This window comes from Haliaeetus albicilla, chromosome Z (assembly GCF_947461875.1).
Source record: "Haliaeetus albicilla chromosome Z, bHalAlb1.1, whole genome shotgun sequence".
Taxonomy (NCBI): Eukaryota; Metazoa; Chordata; class Aves; order Accipitriformes; family Accipitridae; genus Haliaeetus; species Haliaeetus albicilla.
This window is the reverse complement of record NC_091516.1, coordinates 11,932,664-11,954,340: the sequence shown is the minus strand read 5'-3', so window position 1 is coordinate 11,954,340 and position 21,677 is coordinate 11,932,664. Positions and strand designations below refer to the sequence as shown.

At 39.4% G+C, this 21,677-nt stretch overlaps 1 protein-coding gene and 1 long non-coding RNA gene across 4 annotated transcripts in view; one reads left to right on the top strand and one right to left on the bottom strand.

The window, feature by feature from the left end:
• Window positions 1-21,677, bottom strand: part of PIK3R1 (phosphoinositide-3-kinase regulatory subunit 1) — a 60,561-nt gene that overhangs the window by 24,602 nt on the left and 14,282 nt on the right. For 2 of the 3 annotated variants that reach the window (XM_069776233.1, XM_069776234.1), the window contains exons 3-4: window positions 2,485-2,577; window positions 648-722 (exon numbers count right to left, since the gene is read on the bottom strand). In XM_069776233.1, coding sequence (XP_069632334.1) covers window positions 648-722; window positions 2,485-2,577 — 168 coding nt within the window. Of the gene's footprint in view, window positions 1-647; window positions 723-2,484; window positions 2,578-6,825; window positions 6,986-21,677 lie in introns of those variants that run through there. The other variant, XM_069776235.1, reaches the window with a different exon arrangement.
• Window positions 8,982-20,251, top strand: LOC138683795 (uncharacterized). The gene is made up of 4 exons (XR_011323235.1): window positions 8,982-10,307; window positions 12,303-12,457; window positions 15,711-15,793; window positions 19,604-20,251. It is a non-coding gene; the product is annotated as an uncharacterized lncRNA (long non-coding RNA).

Genomic DNA, 21,677 nt, shown 5'->3' with positions numbered 1-21,677 from the left:
CCATGCCAGTATATTCTCGCCTGAAGCAGAAATGAAGAGTACCAAAAAGAGAAGGAAATATATTTCAGGAAACTTGAACGGATATGTGGTGTTAGTGGTGTAGCTGCATTTTACTGTCCAAAACCTGAGAACCCAATCTGCTGCAGCAACATTAATTCAATTCTCTCCTTCCCTTCCAGAATCATCTCTGTAGCAGGCAGGGAATGTGCAGCTATTGCCTTCCCACCTACTGGACCAAGAAAATGCACACACACACCGGTATGTAAATACATGGCCATTTGTTTACAAAATAACCTGCAGCCTTACAGGAATAGCATATCTTTATCTTGCATCTGAACATAACACCTTGTTTTTCTCTGTACAGCTAGACTGTCAGTCCCTGAACAAGCAAGTGACCAAAAAATGATTAAAATAATTATTCTTGGAAAAAACCATACAGTGAAGCCATGAAAAAAAGACAACCTGTAAAAGTGAAAAATACATTTCATATTAAGTGTAAAAGTTAGAAACCTTTTTTACTTACATTTGTCTTTTTAATATTATTCAGAACCAGCACATATATATAAAAGGAGTAAGGGAGCAAAGAAAGGAGGAGCAGTCTGACCACAAAATCTGTCTAGTGCTTTAAGGAAGAGAACTGTACTTACCACATTCAAGAATTTGTCTTAATTCTGCTGAGCTGCTTGAGCCTTGTGTTCCATACAAAGTTGAGCACTCCAGACCTTCAAACCAAAATTGATGGGATACATTAATATTCCAGTGACGGTTGCCATGACACAACATACTTCTGTTTTCTTCAAGTAAGTACTTACAGTATAAATTAGCAACATTCTCCCACCACCACCCACCTACCAGACTACAGAGTGTGATTGCTTTTTAAGGCTGTAAAACACCTCTTTGTACATGCAAACTGCTGTGTCTGCAGAAAGAGCTGGCCAAGGAAGATCAGACACGCCAGCAGTTCCACGTATTCTGTACAGCTCTCCATGGGCTGACTGTAGAAGGCCCAGGACTAGGAGACAGATTCACATACCCCAGGGAAGAAAACAGCTTGCAGGAGCAACATGGGAGCCAGATCTTCCTTTACACTCCACATGCCAGCTGGAAACACCAGGTCTTTCAGGTGGATAAGAAGTCAGCAATCTGAGTCAGGCCACCCCACAGGAATGGGACAGGGACATGACAAAAGTTCTGACACATCCTAATTAGCTTTAAAGATTTAACTGAGCCTTCTAAGTTACAAGCGTGCCTAACCTTTGGCACCCTATGCAGTCAACAGAGACAGAGAGCCCCTTCTATGGGACAAGTAACCCTCTGGTGACCTTTGACTATCCACAGAGCCCATAACCTCAGAGTGTATGTAGGGCGAGTGTCACATCACTGGTGTGAGACAAAATGTCTGTATATGTCACATAACATGTCTGATAATCCACCTCAATAACAGACACCAATACAGTGTTTTCATGTGAAAGATACTGTTTACAGCTTCCCTACTTTAGTGCAAATAGAGAAGACACAAGGAAAGAGACCACACCCACGGATGCAAAGCACCAACGATTTAATAGTATCAGCAGTGTTTCCTGGAAGCAGCAGTTGCTTATGCAAACTGTTGCTAAATACTGGCCCTTCTCATCGATATTAGTAAGCTTCCACTCATTCAGGAAAGGCTTATGCTCTCTTAAAGTGTCAGAGCAGTATGTGAGAACCTACGTCCCCAAGGACAGCAGCCTGAGTCTGATCAGAATACCACTTTTCCTTTCGCTCCCCAGCTGTAAGGCCACTGAATGAGCAGGACCCACTGAGCTGCTCCTTACCTCACCAGGACTATGAAGGTGACATCAGAGGAGGAGCCAGGAAGAGAGAAATAGGGCAAAAGACGCCCTGGTAGAAGAAAGAGGCCCTAGTAGAAGAAAGGGGAAAGCCTCAGAAAGATGGAAAGACATCAGCACAGGAAAGCAGGAGAGCAAAAAACCATAAAAATAACACTGGCTGGCTCAGCCAGTGAACTTTTGTCATGTCCCTGTCCCATACAGCAGCAATAAAGAATTGGCTCCTGAAGCATAAAAACAGTTCTTTTACAACTTTTTCATATTTTTTTTCCCCGCTTTGGGGCAAAACATTACTTGTTTGGCTGTGTATCCAATTCAATGTTACAATGGCACTTCCATAACCAACTTAAGGGGCTTATCAGTTAGAAAAAACAAAACAATACTAAACCTTTCTCCCTTACCTTTCAGTAATACCTGTATTAGTTGAGTTATTAAATGTCATTTGAAGTAAGTTTTGGTTTTGCTCCTACAGTCCAAATGGGCTCTACTGAGCAGAAACAAATGCAACAAACCTTAAATGAGATTATTTCAAATCTGTTAAGTAATGTGATGCATTAGCAGCTCTAGAATGGGGAGATGCCAGCTCTGGATCTGATTCTGCAGTCTTGGCTCACGTAAGAAACAAAAAACCTTGGCAGATCATTCTTCAGCCTACCTTTCTTTTCAATTGTCTCCACTATCTTGATAAGAATTGGTGGAGCAACATCAGGAGGTGCAAACTGTTCCGTAAGATCTGGAAGTGAAAAAGCTGCAAAAGAAAAAGAAGAAAAATAAGCCAAACTACAGGTGAATGTTTATGAAAGTCATGACACATAATGCAACCAGTTAATTTTTAAGTATGGAACAAACATCCCACTTGTCAAGCCTAAACAAGAACACTCCACAAGTAATCAGAAAGCTGAATAAAAATGATGACAATTGCATTTTCTTTTAGGGACCTCAGTCAGCCCTAGAATCACTCGCCATATTGCCTAAGAAAAGAAAACACAATAAAAGGTTGCAGTCTGTGGATGGGCAGAAATACAATGCAAGGAAGAAAAGAAAAAAATCTTTTGGTCTGAAATATTTACATTCAGTATACACCAGATGAGGGAGCTAAACACATCACCATCTGGAAGTTGCTGATCCCCTGGGTAAAACAGACTTACAAAGGCCTGAAATAGCAGTAGAAACAAGTATTTCACACTCATACAAAAGTTCAAAAACTTCTGTTTGCTTTCAATTTTCAAGCATAATACTATTAACATTACAGTTTTCTTGAAGCAAGAATTTTCTTTTCTACAATGACTGGTTAAGAATAAACAGCAGTATAATCAGAAAGTGACATTTTGCAGATTCAAACCAACCTGCATATAGATTTTACACAAAGTCAGTTTTCACTCAATCCAGTTTCTTCACAGGGAGAACATACAGTATAAAGGAATGTTCTGGCTCTGTGATGTGAGGGATGATCTATCTCTAAACGCACTATTTTTGCCAAAAGAGCAAATCAAAAGTTTTAGAGTGGTCCTGTTTAACTCTGGGAAAGCAAGAACATTTACATAAAGATATTATTAAACTACTGCTAGAAACATCTGGCACAGTTTGATGGATTATGATTGACAAACAAAGTTTAATCACTGAAGTAAAAGTTGCCAGTTGCCTAAGCAATGGTGATCTCTACCCAGTTAAACTCACCACGGACAAAAAGAGAGCAATTCTTAAACACACATGCACATATGTGCCTGCATGCGTATGTATACATGCAGGCATGCACATGCACACACTGCGTTTCTAGAAGACTGAAAATGAACAAAATCATGAGGATAACTAAGTAGAAGAAGAGAAAATAAAAAACCCACAACAGCAAAATATGAATAGAGTTTTTAATGAAAAACATTGAGGTAGCAAAAAAATTAAATATACCACAACTGTGAAAGAGAAAGCAGACAATTTTGGCTGAGAATTCACCCTATTTTGGAAGCAACAATAATGTAACTATCTAAAAATACAAACAATTTAAAAGTGGTAGGACAGCAAGGAAGGTACAGAAAAAGTTTGGAAGTGCAAAAACTGAGGAGAGAAATGAAAGACAATAAATAATAATTATTTATGAACTAGTAATGGAAGTGGAGCATACTGGGACACTGAGACATGTCCTTTGCAAAAAGAAGCAAAGTGATGGTACAATAATGATGGAATACTTTCCAGTCCATTCATAACTGAGAAGGACATTAGAAAAACATCTGCTAGTCATAACAGTTTAACTTAGGAGGCCTAGAAAATGATAATTCAGGAGTCCCAAAAGGGTTGCCTAAGCAGATCTCTGGCCTGCTGATGTTACTTTTTAATGACTTGTGGAAAATCAGAGCAATTCCTGGGGATCAAAAGAATTTTAATGCCCAATCTGCACTCTGAAAAGACAAGTAAGATGACTACATGCTAGTTACATTATCAGTCCTGGGCAAATAAAGGAAAGCCTGATACTAGACTACTATGATAAAGCAATAAAAGACAGCACTGTAACTAAGGATTGTCTGCATAGCTTTTTAGAGGATAGGTTCTGTTAAAAACCACACTACTTCCCTGGTGGCAGTTAGCTTAGTTAGCTGAAAAATGCAAGTAAGTAGACGTAATAACCTCTAAAGTTTTGTCAAGTAGTTAACTTAGTGTAACACTGTGATTAAAAGCTAAACTCTAAGAAAGCATATGTTATATAGGTGTAGCTGACCAGCAGATCTCCAAGTAGCAGATGCAGAACAAGCTGCTCAGGGAAGGAATGGACTTTTCATTTCTTTACATCTTCAAACTATTTTCAGGTTCCATCTGGAACACCTCTTTTAGCTTAACATTGTATCTGCTTTATCAAACACAATTTGGGCTCAAATGGAAGATGCTGCACTCCAAACAGCCTCTGCTGAGGCATGCTGAAATACAGACCATTTAATTTGTAATATGCAGATCAAATAGTTCCTTTTGACCCCAAACTGTGAATGTATCTTATGATGAGGGCAAATCTATTGAAAGAATAAATGAAAGATCAGATCAGTCTCATATCAAAGGGTATGCTATGAAAATACTCAAATTCTGAGATACTCGTAGACTCACAGAATGCTAAGGGCATAGAATGTATCCCTTACATGGCAGCAGAGGAAGAACAGGTTTTATGAACAGCGTTTACATATTTTTACTTATGAAAGTAACTTTTTGCTCCCTTAGGTAGCTAGTTACATTAAGTACCTTTCTTCCTCATGCATAACAGCAATGAAATTGCATCACCTCTGAACAAAGATGCTCATCTCATAATTCCAGCTGGAGGCAGCATGCAGCAACAGTCACGAGTCTAAATTGAAGCTGAGGAAAGAAAGGAGACGAAGAAGGAGAAATAGAGACAGAGGACGGAAGTCAAACCTGACAGACATTTGAAACATTTCAGGTGACAGTTCGGCAGTTCAGGGATGGTCCATCCAGGCTACTGAGCAGCAGAGAGAACTATGCTTTCTTGCATTAACTAAACTGTGCCTTGAAATGATGACAAGGGATACACTCCAAATATCTATAAACAAGGTGTATTTAGAAAAATGATTCCACTTCCCACTAGATTTAGATTTTCTACATGATGGATGGAGTTCAAGCAAAGCAAAAAGGAGAACTAAATGTCAGGGGAAGGCTTCAGTTCATAGGGAGAAGCCCTTGCAGGGTGAAGAAAGACACTACAGAAAACAGTTTGTCTCCATGGGACATAAGGAATGGGGTGGATGTAGACCTTACTCAGATTACCTAAACACAGACTGCCTCTTCCTGCAACCTACCTGATGCTCCATGCTTTTCATCTACACTTTAAGCAGGATTAGCTTATAACTAGTATCATACTCTGTTACTGAATCACTCTGTTGTACAGTATTCCTGGATCAGTAATATTCCTAGTGAAAGTGAAAGGCTTTTGGAAGCTATGCATTTACCTTTACATTTATGCAAAATCTGTAATATGTCTACAGAACATATGTATGTAAAGCAAATGTCACACTGGTTAAAATGAAAGATTTCCAACAGTCCTCTGCTACCTTAAAATATGCAATTTGAAAAAATATTAAAATTATAGGAGTTCAGAGGATTTCTGATGTCTCTTCCTTCTTATATCCCATTCCTTTCCTCCAAAACTGGAAATATCTATCTACCAAAGACATTGCTGAACTTTTAGATATGAAGAGAGCCTTTAAAATAATTACAATCTATTCCATAAATACATAAACTGTAAAATACTCGTGTATTTGACTGAAAACTCAGGATATTCACCTCTAATACTAGGCACACACTGGTGAGTAAAAGCTCTACAGCAAAAAGACACGACACACATACACACAATGGCAGGTACAAAACCTGCAGTCACCTTCAATGCAGCAACGACAGAAGACCACATCTAAGTCACACAGTTATAGTGCTCAGCAACATTGAAAAAAACATTCACTTCATCAGCATGTAGGAGATGGTGTTAACAAATTAAAATCACTTAACCTCCCACCTGTTCTAGGATTTCCTCCTCATTCCACCATCTCCAATATAATAAACTCATAGCATCATACTGCGTTGTACTTTAAACTTCCCAACTTTTGCACAAAATAGAAAATTATGTTCATTTACAGGTGAAACGCCTCATGAAACACACACCTGTCAGAAAAAAAAACTTAACAGTACTTATAGAACCAAAGCCAGTTTTTAACATTTACACAGAAGACAGCCCAATTTAGGAACACTGCTCTTCAATTTCAAAATGCTGAGAAGAAATGGCAGAGGCAAAGCTGAAGAAAACTACACCTCATTTTGTAAAAAAACAGTCTGACTCCCAGAGCTAGAATACAAGTTATCCTTAAAGAAGTCCTGATTCTAGATCAGATGTTCCAGAAGAAAACTCAGCATGCATACTAAGATCTACAGAGGGAAAGGAAAACTTTTCAGATAGGTCAGTTTTAGTAAGAGAGAAGTGAACAAAAGCTCACATGTAACCTGCATTTAGTACCTGATTTCAAAAGTATCTTTTGCTTTGAAGCATGCTGTAGCACAGCACAGAGGTTTGGAGAACCAAATCCACTCTTAATAATTTGAGCAACTTTGTAGATCCCTTTGGTACAATCCAGTATCAGTCTTTCACTTAAAGCAATCATTTTCCCCCCAAATTCCTCTAATTTTTAAAAATTCTGCTGTCTCCAAAATATTAAGGTTCTGAAAAGCTGTCATACAGTTTTCGTGTCTTCTTTCTAGTCACAAGTCTGGCAGTGTGTCTCCAGATACTAAGGAAGCTTCTGATGACACATGATAAAAGCTGGATTTTCCACTAGCTCTATTTTTACCTTGCACAGTGAGAACCAATGAGATGAACCACAAGCCAGGGTTTGTTCCAATCTGCAAACTCTTCCCTTTCCCTGATACAGACAGGCCTGAACAGCTCTAAGGCAATGGCAACGCGTGGGAGATGAGAGCATACCTTAGGTTCAAGAGTTGCCAACATAGCTACAAAGTGCAAGATGAAACCAGCACACAGCTGCACCTTTTGGAAGGGTTCTCAGTAAAAAGAGATACTTTAGAGTTAGTACCTGGCAACGACAAGTGGAAATTTAAAGCCGGAATTTGGCTTTAGAGGCTTCTGAGTCAAATCTTTCATTACTGCTACAAGAATGGAAATGAATATAAAAAAAAAAGAACATAACTTAAAATGTAACAATACACACTATGGGAAGGAGTTTAACTTCTAAATATTTTACAGGAACTAACATTACTTGATTTAGCTCTCAGTCAAGATTACTCCATGCATGTTCTTCTTTTTTCAGAAATGGCATTTACATTTGTGCATACAAACTGCATTTGATGACAACACAGCTCTATATAAAAGTCTAATATTTGAGAACTCGGGTCTCATGATCATAACTGGCTTATGTGCATGCAGATACACACTTTATGAATCCAATAGTATCTACTAACGTAGTGAATTATACAGATTTACCCGTATCCTTGTCTGAAAGTCATACAAGATGTCCAAACGTGAACGGTGTGACCAGGACTGAAATTAACTATAATAAACATAAGCATATTAATTAATGCCGAAGAAATGCAAAGGTAAGGGTCATTGTCAAGCAAGTTGCGATAATCCCTCCAACAAGACCAGCCAGCAAACTATAAAGAAACAATGGCTGATTGAGTACCTAAAATACTTTTGCCAGTGGCACCATCAGTGGCATAATGCATAACAAGTTGTGGACAATGGAGGGTTTTCCACAAAGTTCAACACCCATGCTTGCTGTTGAAAATTCTGGGAAACGTGGGAGCTCGCTTTCTTTATTGAAATGCTGTTATTTCAGAAGTTAGGTACTCTACTAGGTATGGGAAGTGGAATTAAAAAAATGTTCCACTATTACAACCCATCTTGCTTGAAACAGAATCTGAATTTCAATAAGGATCTGTAATGGCTGAATTCAATCACTTGTCAGTATACAATGTCAAATTCAAGTGAAGATGCATTGGAAATGAGAGCAGTTTGGCATTCCTGCACAGCCTTTAAGGCAGTGGTATGAACTGAGGCAGTCCTCTGTACTCCTGTGCGCTGACTGCTAGGGATGCCCAGACCAGAGACAGCAGTGCTTCAGAAGACTGCGCTGAGAACACAGCAAAGCCATGCCTGTGGAAACATGAGTTCAGATCCCGTTAACACTGGAAAGCACCAGGAAGTGCCTCCGCACGGGTGATGGCCTGGCCCGATGCTTCTCACTCACGGCCCTGTGGTGGCAGCCGGTCCAGACGCAGAGCCTCAGCTGTCGCGGCCCCCCCAGTACCTGCTTTCATCAGCTGGGGAAGAAAGGCCATACAAGCCTCACAACCCATAAGAGAGTGAAATGACTCTTACTGACACAAAACTCCCAACTTTTAGTGAGAGGGCATTTCATGGTCCTTTAAATGTTTCTTTATAGTCTTAAGAAGCAGCAAATTCCTGCAGAAACTTGCAGTGCAACAGTGTGAAAGGTAAGGAAAACCCCAAATCCTAAGCCCTATCAAGAGTTTCCATCGAGATTTGTGCTTTGGGTTCAATGCCAGACCAAGTCAGAAAAAGATGAGTCTGGTATTACAAATAAATACCAGACAGAAATTCACTCTGGGATTTGAGGACCACAACCTTGCCTTGGCATTTGTAATTTCAGAGAGCCTAATGGCATTTACCAAAAGAACAGACAAATAGAGTGTTCAGAAATGCCCAACTGCTATTAGCAAAATGTTTTCACTGGGCAAGAATGAAAGGCAAGAAGGTGAGAGCGAAGACAAAGAAGGTGATGTCACTGTGTGTGTCTCAGATAAATCAAGGACTGCAATAGATAGTAAATTCAGCTGCAACTGCTCAAAGAGAAAAATACCTCTTCCTAGGTCCTACTGACCTGAGAGGATTTAGTTTGGCTATAGTTAAATTCTCCTGGATGCTGAAAGCTTCACTGAAAATGGCAGGAGGAAGAGCTGTTCAGGGCTCAATCACCTTCTCCAGTACTGGTTTCATTAGAAAGATTTTAAAAGACAACACTATTCATGGAAAAATATGAAAGAGATTTAAGCTTCAGTGAATTTGACACAGCATTACAAGCGGCTTAATAAGTCTGTCTACTATTACTTGTCTTTTATTTTTATCAGATGTCATCAGTCAGGGAGACTGAGGACTCAGAATACCACAGAAGCCTTGGCAGCCGGAGGAGACTAGATCCGGGAGAAATGAAGAGAAGTAAAGACTATCCCGGCACTAGAAAAAGGAACGGTCTGGCCCACCAGCACTGTCAGCCTTCAGGTTCACAAGAGGCCCATTTTTATGGAGGCAGAAAAATGTCTGCGAGTCAAGATTTACTGAGATATGAATGATCCCAGTGCTATGAAAAGGCATAGGGAAATGATGCCTCCTGGTGACGTTACGTGACTGGAGTACAACCAGGAAGCCGGATGGAAATACTGCCAATTCCAAAATCCTTCAATACTATGTGGCCAGCACAGTCTACTTCTTCCATCAGTCAGTAGGCATTGGGTATGAACTAGCAGACAAAGTGACAACTTCATTCAGATACTCTCTGGTAACGGTACGCTGAAGATTTTAGCCACAGAAGGAAATACCGATCTGTACTGAAAAAATGGTTTATCACATCAGCTGTCACTCCTCTTTTTCCTTCGTCTTCAATGGAGAAACACCTGAATAAAGCAGAACACCCTTCTAGGGCATCTCAGTGACAACATTTAACCCTCCTGGATAAACAGTACTCTTGTTAATATGCTTCTGGACTTCAAATAGCTTTTTAAAGCATCCATACTTCCACTGTGATCCTACATCAGTAATACAGAGTGACAAGAACTTTTCTAGGGGGCTTATTCCAAAGGATGATGGCTGCAGGAGTTATCACCAGCGTGACCTTCTGAACTCCAGTCAGTCCCAGTGTACTGCCCAAAACACAAAGCCAGCATCTCCAGAACTCTCTGTGTGAGGTAGGTACTGACAACATCACCTGTAAGCTTGAAAAAGGGCATTTCGAACTGACTTTTGTAGAAAAATGTATACAACTTGTTATAATATATGTGGCACTTAACAAAATAAGACCAGGCAGTCATTTTTTCCAGGATGAATAGATGTATATTATGATTGGGCCACTTATAGTCCAACCCACTGAACCTAGGAGGGTCGGAATAAAAACTGAACGTTACTTCCTTTTATCTGGGCTACACACAATATGTCAAAAAAGACATAGTTACCTCTATTAACCAGTGCTGTAAATCATACTTTGCCAAGACCCTTTCCAGGATTATCAGCACATATACGCAAGCAATGTCTGATTGATAAAATATCACGTGCATGGTGATTATGCAGGAAGTTTGGGGGGCCAGGAGAACTAATTCCCCTCTTCATCCCCATTCATAAAGTTGCACCAGCTGCACTCTCAGGGCTAAGGAGAATAAGAGGCAACTATAGGAACAGAGGGGAAACAAGCCCAGGTGAATACAGATTAGCACAAGAAAATAATCTATAAACAATAGATGGCAGAACTAGACAGAACAAAGCTTTGATTCAATACAGAAAGTCATACTTTATAAAGTACCAATTCTCCCAAAAGAAATCTGGAGTCTCTTTACCCTTCTCTGACCCAAAAATGAATGCCTGTCACAGAGCTGCTGCCTTAATTAACAAAGAATTCCTCTAAGACAAAACAAAATGAAAGTGTGGAGAGAAAGAAAGAAAAGAAGACAGTGTCTGGCTTGAGGAAAGTTTAGCTACACAAATAAGCAGAAAAATAAAACCACCCAGCAACATAGTGTAGGGTACTATATTCCTTTATATATAGTTTAATACTTTTAACAGTGGCTGCTAATCATCTTTCACACACATTAATTTAATGTTTCATAAAGCCCTATTTCTATCATCTGTTGAAAGGGAAGTGATACTGTCTATACCAGGAAGGAATTCTGTACATAATACTCTATCAGATTAAACCTCAGTAACTTTATGAATTATGAGCTGTCAGGCACTTTTCTGATCTGCTACAGAATATACTTCTTAGAAATAGGAGCTATAAATAAGATAACAGATGTTCTTTGTTGGCTTCAACTGAAGCACAGATAATTTTTTAAAAGCAGCCTGTAGTTAAGACTGTTGTAAAGACAGAATTCTGCTTCCCTCTGTGGGTGAGCTTTTGCAATACTCCTTTTCAAACTAGAAGTGATTTTAGGATTTGAAATGGCTGCAATTATTTACAATTAGTATTAACATAATTAGAGAAATGAGCAGCCCTGTTCTGAAGAAAAACTGCGAGGCTTATAAAAAAAATATTGACTAAGTGCAACATTCTGGCACGCAGTAGGCTGTGTCATAATGCCACAGAAAACACATAAACTGTTTTGCAAAAGACACCCCCCCCCAAACCCAAGGAAGAGATGGGAAAACCACCTGCTTATTCAACTGTTCTTTCAAAGAGCTATGACATAAGCAGAAACAATAAAATAAGAAATAAGCAAGGATGTAGTAAAAGATGCCTTTTTGCTTCTAAGTAGAGGAGGGCACTCAATAAGCTGAGGAGCACAAAGGGGACCCAGGACAGACACTGCTGGAGCTGAACCCCAAGTAGGCTGGCCCTGGGGCTTCGATACTGCCGGTCTCCAGGAGAGGAGCATCTCACCTCATTCCCACAGTCTGGAGCACAGGGCATGGCTAGAGGCTTCCCACACTTTTCTTAGGGGTGGCAGACTGATGTGTATTTCCCTCTTACCCCTCACTCTCAGGGATCACCCCAAGCCCTGTGTGACATGCAGGAGCACAGTGGGTAGCAGTGTTCTCACAGTCCCTAAGAGCATCACTTTAAATGCAAGAGCAGGTTAATGTCCCTAAATAGAACGAGCCAGGATGGTCCTCAGAGCATGATTCTGAGGACAGAGAAAGAGAGTATTTTAATAAGCCAACACCTATTTTTCATGTCTTGTTGATGTCTGCAGGTTCCCTGTCAGAAGTTTGCAGTCAGAGATATCAGCAGATGAGAGGTAAAATATGGCGTGGTTACCAAGTTACTGCATCGCCACAAGCAAGGAGATGATTATAGAGGTGACAGTAAGGGAGGGACAGGACAAGGTCAACCAAGAAGCTGGACCAGGTGAAGTGCGAAACATTGCCTTTTTCATCAAGTAAGGGTTGTTGTATTTCCTTCTCCTCCTTCAGGACTGCTGCTCCAGGGCTCTGCAAGAATTTAAGTAATTCTACCCAATTCTCCTCAGAGATACTAACTGGCAATGAAAAGCTTACTATTCCAGCTTCTGGCAGTGGTTTGACATGAAACCATACATGATATCAAAAAGGAAAATACGTGACACTGAATATTCAAGCACCGTGTAGATAGCACAGGTAGAGGATAAGCAGCACATTCCACTGGTAGCTGTGTCTTGTGATCTACTTATCAGGTTCCCAGTGTAACTCAGTGCAACCCCTGCAGGGTCATTGTTGTCATTAAACATCCAGACAGTAGCACCTAGAAGGCCTTATCAGAATCAGAACAAACTTGTGATAGTTCTCTACATACAAAATCTCACTTACTGGTCTTAAGATTAACTAAGCCATCTCTTAGAATTCATGCCAGCTGTCTTCCCACAAACTCTACCTCATCTTTCCCAAGGGTATTAAAGCCATGATATTCTATTAACTTCTGCACTCTAGACTTTTAAAAAAAAAAAAAGCAACAGTGAAACTCTAGTAAAAGCATTATTTATTTTAAAGAGACCATATGTAAGTTAATACATTTACATGTGTTTGACTACAGTCACTCTACAAGGAATTAGCAGCAAAGCTCCCTCTATCTCATGCCTGCTATACTACACAGACACATAAAACTACATTGAAAGGGCATCAAGACCACAAGGTCAAGCACTCAAAACTTAAAGAGCTAAGGCTGCATGTGCAATTTCAGTTCTTGCTTTCATCTTTTTCAACATAATGACATAGCATTTTTCCAATAAAATTACCCTGCCCATTTCAGCACACAGAGCATAGCGCTCTCAAGGGACAGAACCCAGCTGAAGAGCTGATGTATTTATTACCTGAAGCATTATCCAGATTGTACAAGGACACATGGTCATCCAGTAGACTCATGTTCTCCTGTTTACTTTCCTCTTCAAACCTGAATTTTCTATCATCTCATCTCAACTTGGCTTCCCATGCAAGAGTACTTTGCTCTACAACTTGTTCTCGAGTTCTTCCTAGCAAGTGTGAAAGAAATACATACTTGGTTGTTCCTGGAAACCTTTGTCACATAAGAGAGAGACAGCTGCCTATCTTTTAAGGCAAGGAATACTGAGGTCCATCTCAAGAGGCACTTGAAAATTTTGGTTCTGGTAAGCCAGTGGTGAGATGATTTCAATGACCTCCATCAGGTAAAACTTCACAGATAGTGAGCTCCCGTGCTGTAACTGTTTTTACCTAGAAAGCAGTGACATGTATTTTCTTCTGAATAGTTTGGCACTAACCTACCAACATTACTAACCTCAATTCCCTGTCCACATAATCATGGTGATGGTTAGTAATGGTGCTTCAGTAGTGTCTGCTCTTTGTAACCGAGATAGGACTGCTCGATGGATGTTCACTGCGACATACTGGGGATGCTGCAACTCTCTCCAGAATGACTTGACCCACCTGTAAAATATCCCTGTTCCTTACTGCTGTTTCCTTTTTTTGATACTATGAAGTTGTTTCTTATGCAAGGCCACTCCTGGTTTGTGATAATAACTCTGAGAAGCATATTTTAAAACATTCTCTTTTTATTCAATAATCATAATACACAGTATGAGTATGTTGTTTTGCTCTGAAAGAATACTTTGTTTTGCTGCCTTTTTGCTGTGGAGAAACTAATGGGGGAAAAATGCCAACAAATCCCCCTCAAACTATCCGCAGGCAAGCAGTCTAGAGGAAAAGAATAAGCTCTTCACTATTGCAAGAAAAAGATAATGTGTATTACGGTGCTTGAGAAGTCAAGTTGTTTAGATCTGGAAGATTTACATAAAAGCACTGACAGAACCTGCTGACAGATAAAAGCCAAAACAGCTCCTTCATCTTTTGGGAATTATGGGAAACATTTGTAAACACACAGAAAGTTAAAAATAATGAGTGTATAGCAGTCACCCAGGAAAAAAAAAAGTAAACAATGGTAGCAGCAATGCAGCATCAGAAGGACTTTTTTATTCTGGAACTTAATGTATTTCAAATCAAGCCTTTTTCCTCCTCTTCAAAAAAAAAAAAAAAAAAAAAAGGAAAGAGCCTAGGGCTCTAGCTGTAGCAATAGAAATACAGCAATGCTGAAAGGCAATCTGATAAGAAAGTAAAACTGGGTTAATCCTTACAGCCATTAAACCATGGGCTGATCTGACATAGATACAGAAACAACAACATTATTAGGAAATTCCTGAACTGGATCTACAGAGAGTTTAATCCCACCATCGTCTTTAATTTCAAATGAAGAAGAAAACTCTAAGTTTTTATGTAATAAGATGTTTTTTGACCCATACCATACACCTGTCAAGATTTCTCTGCATAGCAATGTCAGCATTGATTTCTCATTCCAATATATTTCACACTATCAAGAAGCTACACAAAAAGGACATCATGGAATATGAAGTACATGTACTTAATGCATGAACTTAAAGACCTCTCTTCCATAAAGCACTGTTTGTTCACACTCCACTGCTGAAGCAACTTTAATTTAGATCTTAGCAGTTAAAGTGGTGAATGAATTTCACGGACCTTTACAAAGCAGTCAGGGTCTCAACTGGCTGCCTAACTGCAACCGGACAAAGACCTTCATTTGTGTACTGTCTAGCACACTGTGTTGCAGAAATTCATATAGTGCAAAATCTGTTTACAGGAAGTGTAAAAAAAAGAATTGAAAATAACAACAAATGTGGCTCTAATGAAAAGCTAGCATGAAAAACTGGCTATGTTTTTACATCACTGTCTGCAAGCCAAAGATTAACTGAAGTCAGGGCAAGGAGGTATGGAACAGGATTTCAGTCTGCAGTGCGAGTATTCATTTACAGAGACTAAAAGCAAGAGGCAAAGCCTCTCTTTAAGAAAACCCAACCATAATTCTAAGCACTTGAACTCGCAGAAATCCTTTTGCAACCTTCATGCAACCCTACAGTGTTAACGAGCTTCTTGGGGTCTAAAACAAAGAAAAACGTGTCCCTCTTGAAAACAAGCAGTGTCTTGTGAAGGAATGAGACTGAGCAGAAGAGGTTTAAATAACTGCAAAAAATATTTTGTAAGCGGTCTTGGAAAGCCTAAACTGCAGAGGAACTGTGCAAACTAAAAAACCATACACGTCTGGTTAAGAACTGACATGTTCCCTGTGATTTTTTACTCAGGTGGATCAAATGAAAGCTGCTCTTCCAGGGAAGAAGCCAGGGAGGCAGAAGCTCTTTTTATGTTCTCTACAAAGACTCAAGAGGTGAGCAAGAAGCACTCTGACCTGCTGCTTCGCTTCCTTGCCTCTGCCACCAGGCAGCTACCCTACACTGGCCTACTCCAGCACAGGGGAACATGCTGTGGACATTCTCCAACTTCCCTGTAGAAAATTCATGGGGAGCAGGATCAATGCACAAGTTGACTGCCTCTGAACTTAGGGGAGTAGAGTGTATAAATGAGCATGCCAAGAAATACTAATCTGTTGAATATTTAAGTGCTGCAAGTGTACAGAGCTTCCACAGGTCACATACACAAAACACCCCAAACAGTTTTTCCACCATCCTGCTCCTGCCAAAAAAGTTAGCTAGTGTTCTAACCCATCCATATCTGAAAATATAATGGCACTATCTATCTATACATGTATCTCTATTTGCACATATGTACAAACAAAGCTTAAAGCTACAATCAGTCAGCTGTTTCAGAATGTTGATTATAGGATGCAATAAAGGAGTAAAAATACAACCCTGACTTGCACAAGATGTGATCAAACATGTGAAAATGTCTTCCAGCTATGACTCACTAAGAAATGGGTGGACATTCGTGAGGCTGAAAGGCTGCTGGCTGGAAGGAGTAAGCCTTCTTCCACACTCGCCAGCAAGGACTGGGAATTGGCTGCTATTCTGTCAAAGGGCCAGGTATACCCTGGTTGTTTTCCTGCTATCCTACTGGGAAAACAGAAAAAAAGAGGAAGTCTTACATGTCTGTTTTTGTTATTGTGCTCCAGAGGAATCCCTTAGTCAACTTGCCAAAAGAACCAACCATAATTACCTTTATTTGACCCTACCGGAAGGGAGCACCTCTTTCTCGTTTCATTTTACCTTTTTTAAAGGAATTTATTTATTTATTTATTTATTTAAATGTGGGCCATGCCAAGAAGGGAAAGGATATCTCACTTGACTCTCAGATGGAGAACCCTTCCAAAAAAACAGTTCCCTATCGAGAACAGAAGGAAAAGGAATGCATTAATTTTAAACTGACCTGATTTTTCTAACAGGCTTATGACTCCCTGTTTTTAAGCATAGTTCACATGAACTGCCTGCTACAGCAGAGCAAGCATCTTTCTACCTCGCTCTCCTTCTAATTTCACCCTTCCAAATTGTGCATGAAGCTGGAAAAACTTGTATCCTAATTAGCTCAGCCATGGCATCTTCAAAGAACTTTACTGAGGCTTTTACAAGATAAAGCTCCTCAAAAATGGTAGATGCAGCAAACAGCTGGTATAACTCACCTAAGCTCTGCTATGCTACCACCAGGTACTTAATTCTTGCAGGACTCAGAACTGCTAAACAGGAGCCTGCTGCCTCCCAAAGGGTTCTAATATTTCATGGTAAATGTGCCACTAATAGCCTCTTTTAGAGAGATCAGTATGAGCAATCATCTAAATCTAGGTCTTGTTTTAAGGGAAATGCTTTTTGTTTGGTTGTTGTTTTTTTTTTAAATAGCGTATTTATTGGTCTCTCAGGGGAGCCAGCCCTTCTGCTTCTCTTTTTCTTGTGTTTCACTGCTTCAGTCAGCTTTCCACTTTTCAATCTTGCTCTCAAACTGAGAAGTCTTAGGAGACAAAGCAAGTCAAGGTTATTCTAATGGCATTCAGCTAGGAATAAATAATGCAAAGGACCAAGTGAATATTCTAATCTGTGCTGCCTGAGGTGCGAAGGGACCCAACTCAAGCAAGCAAGCAAGCAAGTGCGAGGCCACAGATGTAGACTTCTCTTGACTTCTCAAGACTCAACTTGTTTGTCTGTTGCTTCCAAAACCTTACAGGATAGTTTAGTTCTAAAGTACTATGTATAAAGACTGGGTTGGTTTTTGTTTTGGTTCCCCCCCCACCCATAGCCACAAATTACATATCACCAAATTACATCCAGAAATTTAACATATACTGGGAGTCAATACTGTAGTCTTGCATCAAGGTAATCAAGACTAAGAACAAAGTGTCAGAGCCTATTTTTCAGAGCCTATCAGTGAGTCCACTTATGCCATTGTCTGACAGTCCGTTCTAAAGCTTCAAAGCAAGCTGCTGCTTTTGGCTTTTTTTTTAATCCGAGTCAGGAAAATAAGCATGGATTAAAGATTTCTAACAGGCTGCAAACGGGTGACCAAATCTTACTTAACATGACAGAAAAATCTGTATTTTCCACAACATTAAATTCATATTGAAATGAGAGAACTTTATGCTTTTACTTCTGCATGGCTATCAACTTAAGACCAACAGAACAAATTGGAACCACATTTAAGTCTACTCTTTCCTGCTGGCTTTATAGCTTCCCCTTGCTTTCTGCACATTACACATTCTCTCTCTTTCTCTCTCAGCATTTGGTCTCTTTCTCCTTCAGGCATTCTGTAATCCTGCCAGCCAAAGAGCTTTGCTTTTAATAAGTAGATCTGCCACCTTAAACACCAGTCTCCTAAGGCAATCAAATAATGAAACACACATGTATGTACTTGCACGTAATCTGTCAAACGCCTCTCTAGCCCACTACAAATGTTTTTCGCAATTCAGGATTTTCATAGGAGCATGCATTCATACACTCTTGGTTTTCAAAGATCAAATGCCATGGCTCTTCAGAGTCCTGTGTCTTGTTTATACATACAAACCCAATGACCCTGCAAACTCCATATCAGTATCTCGAAGACACGAAATAGGAAAAACCTAAAAATACAAAGGTTGTCCAGACAACTTCATATGGAGTGGGCATATCCTTCAATTTCTCCAACGTGGCATAGGGGTCTGGTGCAAGACAACACAGGTTCCTTGGTGACAGAACACTCTTCTCATGATTCTAGTGTGTCTGGAAAGTTAACAAATAACCATTCCAGGTATCAGAATATTTTTCATACCTCCCCCATAACTCATCTATCATCCACACTGAAACCGCCTTGATTACCACTTTCTAAACTAATATTTCCCAAAAGAGAAATGTAATGTATGATGCTAGCAACAGAGTAATCCAGGAGAAAACTGTCACACTAGGATGAAGTTGCACTGCCACACCCCTTGATTAAATAAGGTTGCAGTTTACAGCATGGCAGAATAAAGATGGTAGCAAAAGCAACTTTCCAGTAAGCAAGTTACTGATTTCTAATAGAAAACTAAAATCAAGTTTCAAGGACTGTAATTAACTATATTACGTGATCATTTGCAAAAATTCCTGCATTGTGAATCACAACTACAATACAGTGAAAAAAAGCAAAACTACTAGAGATGCGCCATATAAACCTAAAGCAAAAGGTACTTAAAACGTGCATGTCCCTGAAATGCATATTTCTATTGCAAGACATGCTTTACATGTACAATGAAGTACTGAGAACTTGAAACTTTGAATTCTCAGAATTGGGAAACAAGTGAGACAACACTAAATTGTCACCACATCTGTTGAATCTGTGCACTCACATTCTAATAATTCTTTTGCTTTTGATGCTTATATTTGGATTCCAGCTGGTGAAGCTGGATGACGCAGGAGTAGGCCAGGAAGATTTGTTCTGCAAGGAATCATCCTGGTCAGCCAGTACTCAGTAAATGAAGCCAGACATGGAGTGAGCAGATGGTACTCACTGCTTGTGACAAAGCCTTACACTGTCAAACCTAATGCAGTTCTGGTTCCTGGTTTTGGTTATCTCAATGAACATTTAAGTGTTAGAGTTAAGAGTTCTTTAAGAGTTCCATCCCCAGATTCAGCTTTTTGAGGTGTGTTTCCACATGAACTCCCTATTACAAAGAGATTAACCTTAAACTATCTTAAAACAGTAGTTACTTTTTAATTGTCTTTTTGATCTACCTCATTCCTCACAGGAATTATGATACCACCTTTGCTCACAACAGTGTCCTGAAGACAACTTAATATTTGTGAATATGAAGCATTATGAAGCTGTTATCAGCCACATCACTGGAAAGAGCAGAAGAGGCAATGAAGAAACCTGTTTCCAGTGAGGAGCCTGAAGGCTGTGAAGAAAAAGCTGGCCTAAGACCACAAACTAAACAACCAGAATGAAGCAGTTCTCATTCAGTGAAGACCTCAACAATGAACAAAGCAAGGATAAGCAGGAAAAGGGGTCAGGCAACTATGTAATTAAAAACTGTATCAGATGGCATATGCTAAGAGAAGGCATAATTACATGTATAAACACAAGTTTTAGATGCATGGTTTTGCAATCTTAACAATGTTCTCCTACTATAGTGTGTAATTCACTGTATACATGCACATGCATCAACGTAATAAAACTCTATTTATTGTAAATATAATAATTTGTTACAATAACAATATGCAATTAAAACTCGTCACCATATCATTTCCTCAATTATAAGAAACCCTCATTACCATCACACATGGAACATGCTTTAAATCTGTCTAGGAGTTAGGAGCTCCATACAGAAATTACCAAGTGAAATTCCATGCTGTGCATTAGCCCAAGGACCTCAGAAGAGATGATTGTAACAGTATTTCCCTTCCATGTCTTCAAAATCCATGAAAGGACAGTCAGACACTGTTCTGTACATAAGTGTTTATTGTGTAGTATTTCATATTACATGCAATCTGGTATACTGGAATCTCTTCAGAACAGAGCTAGCATTTGTGCTCCAAACCCTAAAAGCAATGGGAATTCTGCCTGAGAGAAGTGAGAATAAGAACTGTGGGATTTGTCCCATTGTTGCTAAACCTTGACTATACGTCTGATACTGTTACTTCTGTAGTCAAAATGGGTTTTGCCACCAACTTAAGGGAAAGTAAAACAGCAGCCTGCTGCTTCTTGTATGAACAAGTCTTTTAAGTAAACAAAAAAACTCCAACCATGTATAATATTTTCAAGAACATCAGTACTTTAAAATAATCTTATTTTTAGTTTGCATCCAAAGGGATTTTGAATAAAGCATTTTAATACTCTGTTTAGAAGAGAGCAGCTCACATTAACAAGCACGGGCATGTTCCATCTAAACTACCAGACAATTTACCACAGTATTTGATTGACTGGCTATTTAGATCAAACAGACAATGAAAAGCAAAAAAAAAAAACCCAACCATTCTCATCTTATTGGTGTGTTCTTACTGTGTCATAATAAAACCCTAGATATTTGTCTTAAAGGAAACATCTGGAGAAAAAGCATAACAGTTGGTAACTGTCTTCCCCTTTTTTGCTTAACTGTACATGCAACTTACAAGTCTTGCATCTTAAATCACTGGGGAAGGCACCCACAGCCCAAGTTTTAATATCAAAGATATAAGAGACTTGGAACTATCACTACGAGAGTAGTCCAAAGCAATGATTAGTATTACATAGATGAGTGCCAACGGTTCCTTTAGCATTCAGAATTCTCCCAAAGGCCAGAAGGCAGCTCAAAAGAAGTGAGACTTCATGCTAGTCGCTCTGTAGTAAACATTGTTAAACCAGTGATTTAATATAACCTCCAAAAAAGTGTCCTGACAATAATATTGTGAAAATCTCTCATTTCACGTAGGGGGCTGCCACTTACACAGACTACCAGAAGTGTTTTGGAGTTGTTAACACTAAAGTTGACCCAAGAGGAAGTTAGAAAAACATGAAAGCAGTGGGGAATGCACGGTAATCTTTCAACCAACAGTAATAAATTATAAATACAGCAGAGCAAAGAGAATTCACTCATCCCTCTGTGCCCTTGAGGACCCCTCACTGAGTGAACAGAGTTCCTTTATTTCCAGATATTTGAGATGAAGTTTTTGCTACTTGTTGTTCTGAATATGTGTTCTTTAACACTTTCTCTATTGACCAGGCCAGATTGCGAGGACCACTACAAAACCCCTTTATTCTCACAGCTGGCTTGCACTGGAATAAAAGGCCTCCCTAAATCTTTCTCTCCGTAAGAAAATTGCTTATGTAGGCTAATGACTAGC